This window comes from Acanthopagrus latus, chromosome 17, assembly GCF_904848185.1.
Source record: "Acanthopagrus latus isolate v.2019 chromosome 17, fAcaLat1.1, whole genome shotgun sequence".
NCBI lineage: Eukaryota > Metazoa > Chordata > Actinopteri > Spariformes > Sparidae > Acanthopagrus > Acanthopagrus latus.
Window position 1 is genome coordinate 1,492,071 of NC_051055.1, and position 19,301 is coordinate 1,511,371.

General features: G+C 41.3%; 1 protein-coding gene across 3 annotated transcripts in view; it reads left to right on the forward strand.

Annotated features, from left to right (window-relative positions):
• The first annotated feature begins 406 nt into the window (after positions 1–406).
• ano10a (anoctamin 10a) overlaps positions 407–19,301 on the forward strand; it is a 79,349-nt gene continuing 60,454 nt past the window's right edge. For 2 of the 3 annotated variants that reach the window (XM_037074774.1, XM_037074776.1), the window contains exons 1-5: positions 407–497; positions 4,298–4,366; positions 8,181–8,333; positions 8,427–8,624; positions 8,983–9,117. In XM_037074774.1, the coding sequence (XP_036930669.1) occupies positions 4,357–4,366; positions 8,181–8,333; positions 8,427–8,624; positions 8,983–9,117 (496 nt within the window). In that variant the 5' untranslated portion in view covers positions 407–497; positions 4,298–4,356. The remainder of the gene's footprint in view (positions 498–4,297; positions 4,367–8,180; positions 8,334–8,426; positions 8,625–8,982; positions 9,118–19,301) is intronic. The other variant, XM_037074775.1, reaches the window with a different exon arrangement.

Genomic DNA, 19,301 nt, shown 5'->3' on the forward strand with positions numbered 1-19,301 from the left:
GACATTGTACGTTATAGTCTATCAGCTGCACATCATGTAACGGTCATTACTATATGCTGTTGCATTACTTTATTCATTTATTTATTTATGCTTTTTTTTTTCTCTTGCATTACTTTATAATCCATGCACCAGCAGAACATTTCAAAAATGAATGACAGGTTGTTCATTTGATATGAAAAACATTTTTATTGTCATTGAATAAAATCATGTGCGACACCGCTCGGTAGGAGCATGATGAAGCTATAATGAAGCTAAAGGCTGTCACTCCGCCAATATAAGTATGGTCTGTGATCATAACGTAGTCTCGTCCCATCTGTCTGTCGCAATTTGTGTTAACATTGCACTGTGTAAAGACCGTCAGTGAAGCTTCGTCCAGCCTTGGTGACACGAAACAAGTGCCGCCCGCTGACGGAGCGCGTCACCACGCGTCACAGCGGAAGTAGCTTTTCTGTCAAATATCTAAACACTGCTGCCTGGTAGAGGAGCTGGGAGCTGTGGTAAGTAGCTCAATGACACTAATAACTCTCCTTTGCAATTATTTTGCGCATATTAGACGTTCCACAAACTTATTTTGTTTGCGCTGACAGCTTTAGGTATAAACTAAAAACAGAACAGAACAGAAACGCTGTCCCATGAGTCATAGCAGCAGGGCATTAAAACATGTTACATTGTAGAAGTGTTTGATTAAAACCCCTAAAGTTACTTAGCATGTCTTCTAGCTAATAAATGACTTTACCACGTTCAATCAGCTAAATGTTAATATTATAAAATCATTTGTGGCATTTGAAAAACAAAAGCGTTACTCCACTTTTCAGTTTAAACATGTGTGAGTAAAAGAGTTACAAGGCCTGGCTGTCAGCCTAAAACCTATACAATGTATAGGTAATTATTTGCGATAAATACGATATTGGTGTATTGCAATTTTCGCATTTAAGTTGAAAACATCTTAATGAATTCATGAAGCCAGTGATAATATTACTTCTTGAAGATATGACATCTTGGTTTAATTGTCTCTGTGTTTTCTGTAGAGCTCATGTCATTATCAAGGAACAAGCTATGTTGAGAATGATGAAAGGAAGTTTTCTCAGGTCTTTGATGATGCAGACTAGACTATTGATGTGGAGGGCCTTAAGGAATATAGTGGTACACAACACTATAAAATGAATGATTGAGTTTAAAGCTGCATTCTGGAGTTTTGAGAAAAAAGTGCTCCCTCCTTCTTCCTCTCTGCTGTGCCTTCAAAGCCCCTCCCCACGGAGGAGCCTTCCCTGCACGAACAGGTTGTAACCATGGTAACAGAAGACGCCAGATAACCAAGATGCCACATTCAAAATAACAACAACAATATAAGCCCTGATTGTTCTACTTCTGATATTGATGATGAGTACCTCATGTGAATCACTGTAGTAATCCCAGTAACAATCAATATTCCTCACATCGCGGTAGAAGGAGTTACCATTTAATCATTCAGCTAATCATCATCATTGTGCTGCCATCCTGAAGCATGAGCAATGTTATTTCTCAGAGTATTCTGAACACAAACTAACGTTATAACTGCCTGGTCACTTGAAAGACATTTGAGCTAACCAATAGCCATAAAGACAGAGCTAAACACTGTAGTTGGCATACAAGCTAACAAGCTAGATTAAGCAGCAAGCTACGAAGCTTAACTGCAACATCTATGGTGATATGCGCTATTGTGAGTATTACTGTAAGCGGCGCCACCATAGCCCTGTGGTTAAAACATAGAATTAAACATGTCAAGCAGGAGTCCTTACTTGTCCAGCAGAAAAGCCACTAACTCTGCATCGCTTTTGAGTCCTTACAAATCCTGCAGCTCCCTCCACCTCTGAAATGACGCTCTGTTATTTATCCTTGTTTTCTCTCTGGCTCGGTCCAGTTATTTCTTTTTACACTGCTTTTCTTTGTCAGTCTTCTTATTTCTTCTCTTTGACATGGGCAATGGTGGGGCATTTTTTCAGCTCTGTTGTTGTTGTCGTCTGTTATCCACCATTGTTAACAGTTTGGGCATGAACGTATCTGACCAGGGAAGAGCAGGCACTGCACCTGCGAGGTACGCACTGCATGAGGGGGGCTGCCAACAGCTTATGCATGAGAATGATTGACACTCCTCAGACACTCCCCTTGGCTCTCATTGGATGTATTGAGCTGGGAGCGGTGGATTCTTGCAAATCAATTCACAACCACTCTGTTGCCTCTTTTCTGACCCGTTTGACAGAAAAGTTGAATTGAAACACATCGCTTCAATGTGCTGCCTACTGCATATTAGCGTACGTTCTGCGCTTGCACGAGAAGCAATAAGCGGGTGGCGCTTGTGTTGTGAGTTGTAAACGAGGCTTATTTTTGCACGCGACTCTTTACTTTCGATCAAAACGAAACTTAACTATTTCAGATAAAAACAGCTGCATACTAAACATGCAGTGAAGCATTACCAAGCGAACACAATTAATTCGTCCTGAACGGACATACCATCTGGTCTTGTGCCAGTACTGCAAAGCATGACAACAGGGAATGACGGAACGGAGTGCGTAGAAAACCAATGCACACACAGTATTCCAACCCTCCCACACATCGCGCTGATTCGCTAGCACACCGCCAATCAGAGAACTCAATGGCTCAGACGTCCGATGGCCCACCTCCTCAGACTTCGCATGTTCAGTTGGAGCAGACAACATCCGCGCGGCTCCGAAAGCTTCCAATGCAGCTGAACACAGCAAACATATTTGTTTCCGACCTCGTCCGAGACTCTCCAAACGCTCCAGATGTCAAATGGTTGGGCTGGTGTGTTCCTGCCTTAAGATAAACTAGTGCGTGAAATCAACACAGAAAGCTGGCACCGTGAATCCAAAAGAGGTGTGACTGTACACGTCATGATGATGACATTTGTGGGTTTTTTCACCTTTTTCCCCCCAGTGTCCTCCTATAAAAAATAACATGAACCTGCTGACAGTTTGAAAGTTCATAGATGCTGTTATAATATGTTGTGATTGAGATCTTGACCCACCAAACATCCTGGAAGGTGACAGTTTTTGTTTTTTACCTTAAATTACATAATTACGCAATCGCTATCAGTCAACAGAATGCTGTCTGACTCCATCTCCCGCGGGGAGGGGGGCTGTTTTCTGGGGAAGGTTCACTGAAGTCTTGGTCAGGAGGACTGTCCATCACTGTGACAACAGTAACTACAACAACACAAAAGTGAAAGGAGACAGACACTTGATAGGTTAAAATTTTCCTGTCGGGTACAGACACTGTTTTTTCGGGCAGAAATGTGAAGAAAAGTTGGCAGGACAGACAGGATGACAGACATCAGTGACCATCTGACACTGTCACACTGAGGAGGTTTGGGAGAATTGGCGCAGGATCCTTGCAGTCAAAGGGCAGTGTGAATGGGGCTAGTGACACCCTGTTACGACCCTCTAAACGTATCTTGTCCCCAGAAGGCCCAATATAATCAAGTAGTCAACAAGATCACAATAATCAATCCATTTATTTACCACAAGCAGCATTTAGTAACAGAAAGCTGGTGAGCCGGCCAAAAAGGAAACAAAAGAAAGGGGAGACACCTAAGCCAACCCACAATGGGCCATAGGACCCCTCTAACCTAGATCCACCCAAGCTAAAACTCTGAAATAAAGCCGTGAAAAAGAGAGTTACCGCGCTCACCAAACAATCCAAAAAGTAACAGGGTTAAGCTGACACATTTTAGACCAGACATGAGAACTAAACAGTTGAAGCTGAGCCTGGCAGCAGGAGAAGTCAGAGAGACGGGCCATGTGACATTTCTCCCTCTTTATAGGTCCTCCCCCTGAATCAAATTATGCCCATCTGAGAGGAAGCACGAAACAAAGGGCATTAGAAGCTCTGGTCCTACATCTCACCTCCAGCAGGGGGGGAGCGTGTAACACACCCTTCCTCTTCTGATTAAAAGTTCTTCCCCAAAACTACAAAGTGCACTTTTAAAATACAGTCATTAGTCTCTTAAAGGCAGTGACCCTATTTGGGGATATTTGTGGAACGACATATGAACAAAAATGTCATTAAGTCTAGCTGGCATCGTTGCTAAAGTAATAGGAGTCATGAGGCAGCAGTGAGTCATGTCCACAGCAGTGACGGAATAGGACTGTAAGATTGGTGGGTGTGACAACTGGAGTTCGCTATGCTGCTTGGTGACATGGAGCATAACTCCAGTCTAACAGGTGCAACAGCCATCTGTCTGCCTCATCTGTCAGCCTTCATAGATCTGTCTATTCAAATTTAATCTGGCCATTCACAGATCAGCACGACAGGCGGGCTTCCAACCCCAAGACTGGAACAGAGCTGTTTCCTACACACATGGATCGGGGTGAGTACTGTGTGACCAGGCTGCCCTGATACACACAACTACTTTACTGTCTGTCTGTCTGTCTGTCTGTCCGTCCATCTGTGTGTGTCAGGTGTTTCTGTCAGTAGTAGGGATGTAACAGTATGAATATTTCACACCGCATTAATAGTGACCAAAATTACCATGGTTATTGGTATACCGCGGTATTTTTAAAATGTCTTCAAAATGTTGAAAAAACACTGATACACTGATAAATTGAAATAATTTCACCAAGATTTATATTTAAATAGATTTATTACATGTTGAAATAGTCCAAATCCAAAACCTTAACAAACACTGCAAAATCAACATTAAGTATAGGTATAAAAGAATGTATCAAAACTGTGTAAAACAGGTTATTGGCTTTTTGTGATGAGGCAGCTTGTCCTTTAATGTCTGCGTCATAGAGGTAGAATGAGATGTACTGGCAGTAGCACTCGACTGGCCAGCAGACCCTCTCTGTGAAGAAAATGTCATTATTAATCATTACTGTCATTGTTACTTAATACTAAGGGTGCAACCAACAGATCACAAAACTCACAATTTAGATCATATCACTTTTGTGAGAAACAGGTTGGATCATTTTTTTGATCAAAACAAAAAGGATTACTGTTAACTATGAATACTCTGTTTTGGTTCTTATCTCTATCTAGACACTTGTTATATTCACCATTTTATATTGTTCTTTACACAGTCTATTCTACAAATAATCCATAAGTAATATATATTTCTGATATTACTTATATGTATAGGCTGTCTGTCTCTCTGTGTGCCTGCTCGTTTGTTGTCAGTGGACTCGGTCAATCTGACTGGTCAGATGGCTGCTGAGCCACAGGTAGACGCTGCTCCGGTGAGCTGAGATGAAAGTCAGTCATCTCAGTCGCTTAACAGTTGATGGTGATGGTCGTGTAAATGAGTAAGTAAATTGGATGTGCTGCCGCCCCTCGCAACAACTTTCTTCTTGCAGCTCCTGCAGACAGGGCTGCCATCCTTGGCCAGTTGTCCCTTAGCATTCTTATAATAACCAAAATACTCCCAGGCCTGATCGTTGAGGGCTTTGAACACCATTAGAACTGTCTTGAAATGGATCCTTCGTTGTACTGGGAGCCAGTGAAGGGATGCAAGAACGGGTGTGATGTGCTCCCACTTTTTTGCCCCAGTCAACAGTCTTGCTGCATTCTGAACCATTTGAAGGTGTGCTATGAGGGACTGGGGGAGACCAAGGTAGAGGGAGTTGCAGTAGTCCAGCCGTGATGTTATGAAGGCATGGATAACTTTTTCCAGATCATGGTACGATAGGGAGTGTTTTATTTTAGAGGTAATTCTGAGCCGGTAGAAGCTGTTCTTAACTACAGAGGAGATTTGCTTATTAAAGCATAGCTCTGAATCAAAGGTGACTCCCAAATTCTTGCAGAAAGTTTTGTAAATGGGGTTAGACTACCTAGGTCAGTAAAGATAGGTTTTTTGGTTTTGGAGGGGCTAAAGATGATCACTTCTGTCAAAGACATGAATGAGTAAGGTGTTGTTTATTCAAAGAAAGAGCTTTATTAGCACAAACACACAGCATGTACAGAGCATAATCTGCCCACACAACAAACAGGAAGCTCATGAGAAGCCCATAATCCTACAGCACCGCAAAGTGTCTGTTTTTGCAGACGTCTGTGGTGTGTTGCCCTGTATTTCGGAATGGCCTCTCATGCATCTGCAGCGTGGTGCAGAGCTCGGTGAGCTCCCAGCTGCGAAAGGACGGAGGTCACATAATCCATCCAGACACCCCGCCATCTTGTGCCGTCTTCCTCTTCAGACATCAGGTCTATGGTGGCACACTTCCAAAGGTCCACCTCATCCTCAGCTAGCACTCTGTCTCACTTCCAGCAGCTGTAAAAACAATCAATAAAGACGATCAGTACTGATGCACTGCGTATGGACACAACACATCTATTAATGCCCCCGAATAATAGTCACATTGACCAACAATGGATCTAATCTAATAAGTCTTACCCTCTTTGTTCTCGATCGACTCCGAGCTGAACTCTTCACAGCTTCTGCCTGCGATGCAAAATCTGGTTGTTTGTTGTCCTGCGTACTGTCTCGTAATGTCTTACAGACAACTGGAAAACAATTGAAAGAGAGTGGAATGAATAAAGAAACGTAAGTAAAGAGTAAAATTAAACGAGGGAGAAAACAGTAACAGTTACTTACACACAATGGCGTCATTATCGGCATCATGTAAATCTTGACTTACAGGCATAGCTCTGAGCTGATGGGAGGTCACGTTGCTGTGAGGCGAGGTTAGTCTGTGAAAACACAATGCTCACAGCTCACACCCTCCGTGGCCAACCAGCAAAGCTCCTCCCGTCAGCGCAGGCCTCCTCTCGACAATAACCGTGTCGTTAGCTCAGCTCCTGCTAGCCTAGCTCTTGCTAGCCTAGCTCCTGCTAGCTAGCTTGGCCGAACTTGCTTCGTGTCCAATAAAACACAAACACTTTGACTGCTATGGTCCAGCTGAAGAATGTACGTGCCAAGTTTCATGTAGATCGGACAAAATCCCAAGATTTTTAAGAACTGAATGCATGCCCATTAGTTCAAAGTCTTCTGACTCTCTAAAAGTTGAAATGGTGTCTGTAGCTCAAAGTATGAGGGTCAAGAAGAGGTTGAGGTTCGAGGATTTCCCCATTTAATTCCATTGACCCTAATCAGACTGCCACCAGAGCGCCACCTACTGGCTGATTTGCCCCAAATTTTGCACAAACCCTCATCAAGCCATGGAACATAATTGGCAAAAATGCTGTGGTCAAAATGTACTTGGTGAAAATACAAACGATTGTCTGTTTTGAACACAATGTGCAGGAATTTGTTGTTATATTTTCGGTGTCTTTCGGTCTATCACAATTCTTTTGATAGCATTTTGTCAGGAGGGTTCACAGATGCTTCACGCAAAGTTTGGTGCAAATCGCTCAAATTGCCTAGGAAGAGTTCGAAAAAGTAAGTTTTTCATTTGTGACAATTTTGTAAATAGAAAGTAAGCACGAGGCCTACACCAAACAATTCAGCTGAATTCAGGGAACACATAGGTATGAGGTATTTAATAATGTGCAACATATTAAGTGGGAGTTATAAGCGAAAAACTCTTTTGCGTTGAAAACAGCACCACCTGCTGGTCATTTTTGGTGCGTGAGTCACAGGGGCCATTCTATAGCACCTCTATGAATTTCATTTCCAAGTGTTATGGTGCGGGCACAATGCCAGATATTAAATTAGACGGCCACCAGAGTGCCACCTAGTGGCGGATTGGTAAACCCTTTGTCAGATGTCTTCAGGAGGGCACTGACAATACATGTACAAAGTTTCGTCTTAGTCCGATGAACTGTTGTGGAGATATAAAATATTTCAATTTAAAGAGCACCACTTTGTGGTCATCGCCTAAAATTTTGCACAGGGCCTCAGGGTCTCATGTGGAAGTTGTAACCTGAGTTACATGTCGTTAGACCACACCAACTCTTTCTGTTTTGAATGAAATCTGCACGAAGTTGTTATTTAATAAGTTCAGTATTGTTTTGCCTATCAGAATTCTTTTAATAACTTTTTGTCAGGAGGGTCCATAGATGCTGTGTGCCAAGTTTCGTCCAAATCTGCTGCTCAGGCCCTAATAATCATTCAAAAAACAACAGGGACCTCGCAGGTAGAGACCTGCTCAGGCCCTAATAATCATTCAAAAAACAATAGGAACCTTACAGGTTCCCTGCTCGGACCCTAATTAACTCAAGCATCAACATTTCTTTCATCTGTGGTGCAGGTGCCCTGGGAGAGGGGAAGATGCTGCAGGGTTCATTAGACAGCAGTGGCCCCAGGTTCACTCCTCTGGTGGTGGTGGAGCTGGCCTCAGATACCAAGGAGGAAGCCATTGCATGGCTACTGAGCAGGATAAGAGACCAACAGCAGAAAGGAGGTGAGCATGTTGGAGTTGATCCACTCAAACCAAAGATTTCTTTCGACTGTGTGTTTTACCATTCAGTGTTATTAATCCTGGCATTTTTCCCAGGTGCTGAGCTGCTGGTGGAGCAACTGGGCCCTGGAGTTGGGGCTCAGGAGAAGGAAAACCCCAACATGTTCCTGGTGGGGGCTACTAGGCAGAGACTGCTCTCTGGTGCTGAGGAGGTGGGCCTCTTCAAAGAATGCAATGATGGATCCATGAGAGGCTTCACCTGTGCCAACAAGCACAACTTCAAAGACTTTGAAGGTAAGGTCTAGAAGAAAACTGTGCTGCTGTTTGTTTTGTGAGTTGTTTTTATAACAAAATGTGTCAAATGAAACTGAGTTAACAGTGGCTGACAACCAAATAGCATGCACAGAGAGACACAAATCAACACTGAGACTGTTTCAGCATGTATCTGGGTCTATCACAACTCCATGTCTTTCAATTTGCTCCAAAATCAAAAGACAGCAGAAAATGAATTGTAATGTCAGAACAGACTATTGTTGATTTAATTGAGTGCAGCATTGGTCATGGTTCTAAATCAACTGTCTCACAGCCTCTGAGCTGGTTAACATGCCTTTCTTGTGAATGTCACTGTGTCTGCTCTGCTCTTTGTCTCTAGGGGATGGGGACAGCTTCCTCAATATGGCTGAGTGCCAGTACATCATAAAACATGAGCTGGACACATTAAGGGCCAAAGATGAGACTCATGTACCAGGACACACCCAGGTCAAGCTCTACCCTGGGAAATCTATTAGTAAGTGTCTATCCATCTCTCACTCTGTCACTTTGAAATTCAATTAGTCAGATCAGTTTAGTGACATTTCTTTGATGTGTCTGTAATTTAACTGGTCTGTATTAACTTACTGCCACAGCTGCAACAATTAGTAAAGTGATTTTGATAATCGATGAATCATTTAAATCATCTCTCAAACAAAAATGTCAAACATTTAATCGTTCCAGCTTTTTAAAGATTTGCTGCTTTCTTTGTTATTTATGATAATTGTTAAGTCTTAAGTTTTGTTTTGGGATTTTGGGACCAAATCCTATGGTTTACCGTTTCCCTAGTATGGTGTAATTTAACAAGTTAATTGTTTAACTGAAAAATATTACATTACATTACATTACATAGTGTATCTTTGTCACAAGTGTTTGATACTACATTAGAAGTATCATTACAAATAATGTGTACGGTGTAGCATATAGCATAGCATATATCTCAAATATTGGCCAATATATCAATCACAATCACAGTTCATTTACAATAACTTCCAGGTAGAAAACAGCTGCATCACGCATTTGCTTATATACAATTTACCTATTTTTTAAAATTTAAGTATACATATCATTCATCTAAAATATAAGTTTGATGTTTTCATTTCTCATCCTAACCAGTCTAGTCCTACGCCCAACCTCTCTTGGCAGATTGCCACCAACTAGTGATGGTCATGTATTTTTTTAATGCCTGCACCCACCCAGTTTACTATGAGAGACAACCCTCCCTGCTCACCCCATTAAAATATACATTAAACAACAACCTGTCCCCATCCAAACTCGCAAAAAACGTGATGTATCATATGAGCACTAGACTGATGAATGAGACAGAAAGCAGCAGCTGTCCATGGTGTTGATTCTGCTGCTGGAAACAGAGGAGACCAATACAGGGCTGTGTCTCTTTTCCTCTTTGTCACCTGCAGAGAGGATCTGGGCTATATAAAGTTAATGAAAAATTATTGTTCCATACTTTGGTATTTATCATTGAATACAGGAGTGAAAGAGGTCTAGACATTTCAACAAGTTTAAACTTTGAACCTGAACTTTATCTCACACATGAACAAAGCATTCATCACATTGTAATGTGAACTGTTTCAATGTTGACCCAAACGCGGTCGACCCACAGGTGTGATCCCAGGTCGCATGGGTTGCAGGTTGACCCACACATCAGTACTGCCCACCACTGAGTGTGGTTCTGCTGTGAGGTGTCTATCTGTTAAAAGGCACTTGCCACTGTCGGTGTTTGCTCACAGGGAAAATTGTGGGTCTCTCTTCATAAATAATTGAATCAAGGAGCTTGGTATTGACCTCAATTCAGAAAGTGTAAGAAACATCACTTTTGTTTTCAACTGTCACTACACTGATTGATTGATTGGTTGATTGGTTGATAATAGCAACACTTTCACTCACATTAGGTTGGAGAAAAAATGTTCCTGTTTGGAGCCTGAAGTGATGGCTTGGTTTATCCAAAACTAGCAGTAAACCCAAGATGTTGCTGTTGGGTAGATATCTTATATACTATTAAAGCAACACAATACATAAAATAAACACACCAGAGACGTCAGATATGCTGGACCACAATGTTTTACTATGTTACCTTTAAACTTTACAGTAACTGCCGAAAACAACCACTAAAAAAAAAAAATAGTTTGTGGATTTCATATGTCTCTGCAATGCTCATCAACCGCCATCAAATTGGTAGTGACTGATTCTTGAGAGTTGGGACAAAACACATTTTAAAAAACTTTTTTTTAAAAATGCACACTATATTAATTAGAGTTATATGTTTCTGCAGAGAAAGGTCTTAGCTATTTATACATGTAAAGGAACAGGTTATAAATAAAAACACATTTTCAACAAACATGTTTCCCTTCAGAACTGGATTTTTGTCAAATCCGTCAGACACTAAAAAGTATACAATTTTAATTCTTCCAATCCAACAAGAATCTAAAGTTCTGAAGTATGTAGTAATAGTGTTTAGTTACTCTGATATGTAATCAAATACAATATATAAACTTAAGTTGTGATTTAACATTATTCTGAAAACCCAGATTTCTAAATATTTGCATTTTCAAACTTTGTTTTTAATTTCGATGTTGTAAAAACAAATTCCTTAAATAGATAAGACATAAGAGGATGTAGATCAGATGATCCTTTATTACAAAAACAACACGTGACTGTGCGTGTGTGCGCGCGTGTGTTGTTAGTTGTGTGTGGGTGGGTGTGCGATTGCCCTGCACTGCCTATTTCATACTGAGTGTGATCTTAAATTGACCTACCTTAACAACAATGTAGCTTAGAATCAGGTTCAATCAGCTTACAGCTATGGGCGTCAGACGTGCTCACGCTTTATGACAGCCATCCCCAATTAGCGGGGAGAGTTAAGTGTCTGGCCCATGCAGACCCAGTGACATTATGTAATAAACTGCCATAAGGTGAAATGAATTGTGTTTGGTTATATTTTGACCTCATTCCACACCGTACACTTGACCTATATTGCCCTTTTGTGCATGTACACGGAAGACATGCGCACGCTTCATCCTCGACTCTGTCAGTCACCAGCTCGCTGATCGCCTTAGCAAAGTGAAATATTACCAGTAAGTCACAATAAATAATGAACAACATGGCCTCTGTTAAGAAGGACAAGGTTGACCAGGAGAACCGTAAGTGCAAATCTGACTGGACAGAGGACTTTTGTTTTTTTTTACCGGACCATGCCAATGTAAAACCAACATGCTTAATATGCATGCAAACTGTTGCTGTCAGCATGACAATCTAAAGCGGCACGTCAACACTATGCATGCTGTCAGTTTCAATGCCAACTACCCAACAAAATCAGATCAGCATAAACGCAAAATAGCAAACATGATACGTCATACAAGCAGTCCGTTTATACTATGAATAAGTTAGCATCGGCACAAGAGAGCGCTACAGCTGCATCACTGCAAGTTTCATGGACCCTGACTGAAACTAAGAAGGCTAGTGGCTAGTTATGGCTAGTGGACTGCAGAGGCCAAAACACTGTTGCCCTCTATTGGTGAGGCAGCTCTTCAGATGGAGGTCTTAGAGATAGTAACATCGGATTTGCTCAAAGCACAGCACAAGGACTTTTTGGTGAGTGACTTTTAGATCAACATCAACATTCCACAAGCTCGATTCAAAAACACAAGAGCTGTTGCAATGCTCTTACTCACAATGTTCCTCTCCACATATATATGTGAGTCATCATTTTCTTCAATGAACACTATCAAGAGTCAGGACAGAAACAGACTATCGAACACACGTCTTAGACAGTGCCTCAGGATTGTGACAACAGAATACAAGCCCAAAATCAGAAAGATTGCCTGTTGCTCTCACTGCTCTTACTGATTGGTGAGTAAACTTAATTTTCACCTATGTTCCTTAAAGATCTGTGCAAAACATACCCATGATGAGCCCCAGATTTTTCCTAATTGGTTTTTCAGCTACATGCTAATTGCATATATAGCAGCCCCTATAGGTTGAGCTCAATGTGCTTTGGTAGGCAGATTCCCAGGCCCGTTGACAACTTACCTATTAGGTTTTGTGATGATGGGGCAAAGGATGTGGGAGTTATGTCATTTCTAAGCCCCGCCCATTGTGAAAATACATTGGTCCATGGCGGCCATGTTTTTTGACCAATCTGGCTCATTTATAGTTAAATTTGTCTTTTCATCCCCCGAAGCCGTATAGCAAATTTGGTGTTGATAGAGTCAATCTTTCAAAAGTTCTATTCATTTTAGTGTTTTTCACATTATGCAAATTAGCAAAAAATCTAGGTAGATGGAGCTTCATGGTCCAAGAGGCTTTTTTATAGAGCACTTGGAGCTGAACTTGTTTGTCAAATTTCAAGTCAATCAGACTTACGGTGTGAGGGGCATGGCCTTCCCAAAAACGCATTTTCAAGCCTTAATTACAGCGCCAGCATCTGGCTTATTTGAACATTAAAACATAAATTCAGATATTACCTACTGATGTGTCTTTCAAAGTTTCAATAGGTAGTATTATGTTTGAGTAACCACAGTTCCATGATCATGATAATTTTGGGAGAAATGTGGAGATAATTATGCAAATCAGCAAAAAATCTGTAATAGCAGTATTCATGGTGCAGAGGCTTTTTTGTAGAGGACTATCAGGAGGGTGTGTATGAAAAATTTCACGTCAATAGCCCTTATGGCTTGGCGGGGATAGCCTTTCGAAGTTTACACTCTATGTTATAGCGCCCCATCTAACAGATTGGGATCAAATTTTTGGGGCAGCATTTGGACGTCATTTATACACATACCAAGTTCAGTGTCTCTAGGTCCTTCCAGCTCACCATAAATTAATAAAATACAATGATGGTTAATGAAGAATAGGCCACGCACACTTTCACCAGTCAACATGGCACTCAAGATATTAGATAAATCTTGCCCCCGGAGCATGCATACCAAATTTGGTGAAATTCTGTCCAGTGGTCTTTGAGATACGCATGTGTAGCATTTATGGCGCCCCCTATAGGTTGAGCTCAACATGCTTTGGTAGGCAGATGCCTAGTCCTGTTGTGAACCTTCCCACAATGTAATTACAGCGCCACCATCTGGCTGACCGGGCTCATATTCTAAGGTCCCATATTATACTGTTTTTCATCAATTTCACACAGCTGCCAGAGGTCCAAAACACTGTATTCGATATGCATTGCCCCAAACCCATGCATGGTCCTGAATTTCAGCTGTCTGAAAGTGGCGCTACAGAGCTCTATTCAGAGCAGTCTGTTACTGTGCCTGCACCTTTAAATGTTAAATGCCTTGGAAGGGCTAGTAGTAGTCTCCAAGTAGGCGTCGACAGATGCCTACTTGGAGAGCCCTTCCTGCTACATCACTCTCAGGGAGAGGATTCCCCTTGCTTTAGCAGTAGCATGCGCTAGTGTTTACGGTGGATATAAGGCTATGGCTCGCAGAGATTTTTTCGTTCAGCCATACCAGTTTGACCCAGAATCGGACCCAGAAGGAGAGGCTCCTGAAGAAGTACAGACTCTTTGGCTGCAACAGGACGTTTCAGAATGGTTAGTGTGTCTGAATAATGTTACTTTGTTCGTATGTGTTGTTACCATTACTACCTTTCCAGACATTTTACAGTGACAACCAAGCTCCATCGTAATATTAACATCAAACTCGCTTCAAACATCATTGCATAGTGGACTGATGCGGAGCTAACTAGTTAGCCAATTTACAGCTGACTTCACCATACGCGTAGGCAACTGTAAATACCATCAAACTGCAGCGACCCTTTTCGGTGGCTTGGTTGCAGCTGCTGAGTCCCGTATGGGTGGGACTGATCCTTTTACGAGTGTCAGTTTCCAGGCAAAGCCAGCTTTGTACTGACCCTCATTACTGAAGCAGTCCGATGTGAAGTGGTTAGCACAATTTGGGCCAATTTGGCCCTCTGTGAGAACTAATTGGGGAACCCTGTTCTATGAAGTCCATCACATCAGGGGCTATGCTCTAGATCTCTTGTGTTCTTAATTGGACTGGTGATGCATTTCCCATTAGTTTCACTATGATGTCTTCAGCTGGGCAGAAACAGACATCCTTTGTGAGAAGCTTAGGCTGATACTTTGCTGTTAGACCATGGGGATGCAGAAACTCCACTTTCACAACTTGATGCTCAGTATCCACAGCAGTGGTCTTGGCTAGCCACCAGTGGTCATCATATACTACTGATAGCCAGTCTCCATTATTAAGGCTGCTAACAATTGTTACTGTCACAGTACCCTCAGGACCTTTCAGAGGCTCCTCATCCAACTCCTACTCCATCACATCTTCCATATCCATATCCTCTTCCATCTCCCATCCCATCTCTTTTTACATCTCCTCCCACAACATGACCAAAGGTCTTTTCTTCCCTGCCCTCCTTGTATCACTCTGTTGTTTTTGTGGGTAGCCATGGAAATAGAAGGTAGCTGGGCAGAAGCACTGGCAAACCAACATCTTGCTGCAAAAGCAGGATAGTTGTCTGTGGTGTATGTAGGGCTGCGCGGTATTTGCAGTAGATGCTAGAAAATTTGGCCCACGGTAGAGATTTGTGCAGGACCGTCCTACCGTTGATAACATCATCGCACCTGCCTCAGAGTGAAATTGGCTGCAAGCACAGAGACAGCGGAGAAGGAGGAGCTGGTAAAAAAACAAAACAAAACGGTGCCACGTCAATGATTGGAACGTGGTTTGGCTTTAAAAAGTTGGATGTAACTGTGACCGCCAACAAAGGTAATATGAGCAATTTGTTTTCCCATCTGAAGTCAAAGCATGTGCTTGAGTATACAGAGAGCCAGAGGCTGCACTCGGCTCAAACAGCTGCCAACGCAGGGGGAAACAAAAACGTTTCGCCCACTACCCAACAGCAGCCCTCCATTGCGGAACCTTTCCAAGAGTATTCCGTATGACAGAAAGAGCAAGTGATGGAATGACATAACAAGAGCCATCACAACACACTTGTGCAAAGATATGGTCCCTTTCCAAACAGTGGATCGCAGCGGGTTTAAAGACATGATTAAAACCCTTGATCCACGATACGAACCTCCAAGCCGCAAGTATTTTACAGAGAAAGAAATGCACAAACTGTATGGCCAGCTCCGAGAGAGAGTTGAGAATGACCTCCGTGAATTAAAATACTACGCAACTACTATGGACTTGTGGTCGAGTCGCACCATGGAGCCTTATATCAGCCTCACGATTCATTACATTACTGATGAGTGGAAATTGGCCAGCAGGTGCTTGCAGACTTTGTATTTCCCTGGGTGAGGCAATAGCAGGAGGATTAAAGGACGCGCTGGAGTCATGTGTGTCCCAAGTGTGTATTACCACCGACAATGGCACAAATGTGGTGAAGGCAGTGACGCTGAATGACTGGAGAAGACTGCAGTGCTTCGGGCACAGGTTGCATCTCGCCATTGGTAGGTTAAAAGTGTAACATTATACACTATAATTTGCATTTCCAAAATGTTTGTGTTTATCAGCCTCCTAGGGTGATTCACATTACTTAATTACAGGACAATTCTTTGTACCTGCTTTTAGTGATGTTTAAAGAAATGGAATTACCAGTACATATACCCTGATGATATGGACACTGATAAAGATCATTTTAAGTTTCACACCTCTATGGTGTAAAATTATTCTGATTCATTTATTTAATCTGTTATCAGATAACTGTATACTAATTTTATGTTTTGTTGGAAGAGATGTCTGATGCTCTGTGGATTAAACTAATGTAATAAGTTTTATCTTTGTTAACAGAGAGAAGTGTGAAAGATCCTCATGTGGAGCAAGCAGTTGGACACTGAAGTTTGGGAATTTGTGAACACGAATTCACAGATGTACTGTCTGGGGAGGAGTACATCATTGTGTCATACCTCAAACCTGTACTTAATCTGCTGAACAATACAGTTCTTGCTCATTGTGAGGATGACACAGACCTCACAAAACACCTTTGCTGATCCATGCTTTAAAGACTAATACATAGTTGAAGACAGAAAGGACTACATCAAGACCAGAGCAGCAGCAGAAATTCAAGCACTGCTTGTGATGCAAGCTGAAGCTGTACCTGCCACAGAGTCACCCCCACGAACAAGCACTGCAGCTGCTGGTGGAGCTGTGGAGAGAGAAGCTAAGAAGGTGAAACGAAGTCTAGGCAGTTTTTTCAAAAAAGCATCCACTCAGGCTGGCCCGGCTGCTCTCTTCGACAGAGATGCCATTGAAGTTGAGATAAAAAGCTACCTGCAGTCAGTGGAGGTTGATGGAGAAGCTAACCCATTAGAGTGGTGGAGGCTGCACCAGACAGATTTTTCAAGGTTGGCAAACCTTGCAAAGAAATCTTTTTGCATTCCTGCCACCAGTGCCCCATCAGAGAGGGCATTTAGCACTGGTGGCAACATTGTCACATGCCATAGGTCTGCATCAAAGCCAGAGAGCGTGGACAAGCTTGTGTTCCTGGCTAACAACCTATAAGAGGATGTGAACTTGGGAAGCAAGTAAACTGGAGACTGGAGTAAACACTGAAGTTAAGTGTTTGTGTTTGCAGCTTGTGAGTTTAATTTGAAATATGCTGCTTTTTGTTGTTTTTTTTTTACTGAAAAGATGCTAAGTGTACTGTAAGTGTTTCTCTCTCAAAACAATGTATTGTTCAGTGACACTTGCGCTACAGAACAAAAGTCTGTTCTGTGTACTTGAAGTAGTGTTATTTAGAATTTTATTTTTGTGTTCTTTAAGATGTGGAAAATTTGTTTGGTAACTTTTGCAGTTTTGGATTACAGAAAAAACCCTTATTGTTGGCAAACAAAGTTCAGTGTTTGCAGCTTGATTTTAATTTGATATATGCTGCTTTTTGTTTGTTTTTTACAGAAGATTTGCTAAGTTTAAGTGTTTCTCTTTAAAAATATCTGCAGCTGCAACTTGAAAAAATCAATGTTCAGTGACACTTTTGCACACCAGAACAAAAGCCTGTTCTGTATACTTTAGACTTTAGAATATCTTTTTTTTATTTTTGTGTTCTTTAAAATGTGGAAAATTCAATGTTTGGTAACTTTTGCACTATTTTGGATCACAGAACCTTTTCACAGTTTTTGCCATTTGCCTTATAGAAAACCTCTCTTACTTGAAGTACTGTTTACAATATCCACTTTATTTTTGTATTATTGAAAGAAATTGTTCCTCTGAGGTACTATCCTTACTTCTATTCTTACTTTGAAGTTTAGTGTTGATGTGGATTCCACTGACTTTGTCTTCTTGAACTCTCTCCCACTGCTTCCACTGAACATGTCTTGCTCTTGGGTTGTAACTGTACCTCTGTTTAGACATCGTAAGCAGGTGCAAAGAAGGCAGGCCTCACTTGCTGGAGAGCAGCAAACTAATTGAAAACTGTCATCCAGTTCATTTGACTTCACAACAATAGACGTTCTAAGGACCTTGAGCATGCCTTCCGATCAGATGCTTTTGGTGCTGTAATATAGAATGGCTTCAGAGTACAGAAATGTTGGCTTTTTCTTTGTCTGTTTCTTTCCTCTCATAAACTTGTGAGTTATCCCAAACTGGTGTATTTGGTGAAGGAGACGATTTTTTGAGAAATTTGCCTGATGACACACTTAGTCCTGATGCCGTGGCCCAGGAGTTTGTTTTTCTTCAGCTCTCTTCTGAGGATATTGTGGAATAGAAGGGCTTCCTTAATTTTTGGATTCCTAATTTTGCCTCCTGATAGCATCTTCTTTGTTTCTGTGCCTGGGGAGTCAAGTGGTGTTTTATTTGTAGCCTTTCTTCTTTGCCATATTTCATTAGATCTTTTCTATCTGGACCTTTTCTGTGCCTCTGTCCAACACTTTCTGCAATTCCTCTTTGCCCTGTCTCCCATCTCGTTTATTTGTATTACTTTTTTGTTTTTAACTCTCTTCTTCCACCTGTCTTTCCTTCTTTTGCATAGCATGATTGCTCTCTGTGCCACTGTTTAATTTTTCTTTTCTCTTTCATTGGTACTCACTACTTCTTCTCCTTTGCTCCTCAAATGACAATTTCTGTCTAGCCATGCTTTCCAAATACAAATTGAAATAATGAAAAATGTACTTGAATAAGATGACAAAATCAGATTTTTATTTACTTGACATGGTTGACTGATTGATGGGTGGATGTAAAATCGTCAAGATAAGGTGTGTCTCACTCTATATCTGTCTATATATATATATATATATATATATATATATATATATATATATATATATATATATATATATATATATATATATATATATATATATTAAAGTGCTGGGAAAGTTACACGTTACACAGTAGTAAGCAGACCACTGCCTGCTCATTCTCTACTAGTCAGATGTGTATGGTTAAATAATGTAATGCATGCTATGTATGTACATTTATGTGTAAATACAACCCTGAAATATAGTTTTAACCCTTAACTATATTCACAAATAATATCATATTAGCACATTTAGAGGTTATTGGTGGATTTGTCAACTCTGTCAGCTTACAGGTTTTTTTTTCCTCAGTTGCTAACTATCCCAATAATCTCACGAAAATGCTTAAATTCAGTACACTACAGTTTAAAAAAAAAAAAAGTATCTTAACAGAAAGATGGTATTGACATGGTCCAGCTGTGACCATAGGAATATTG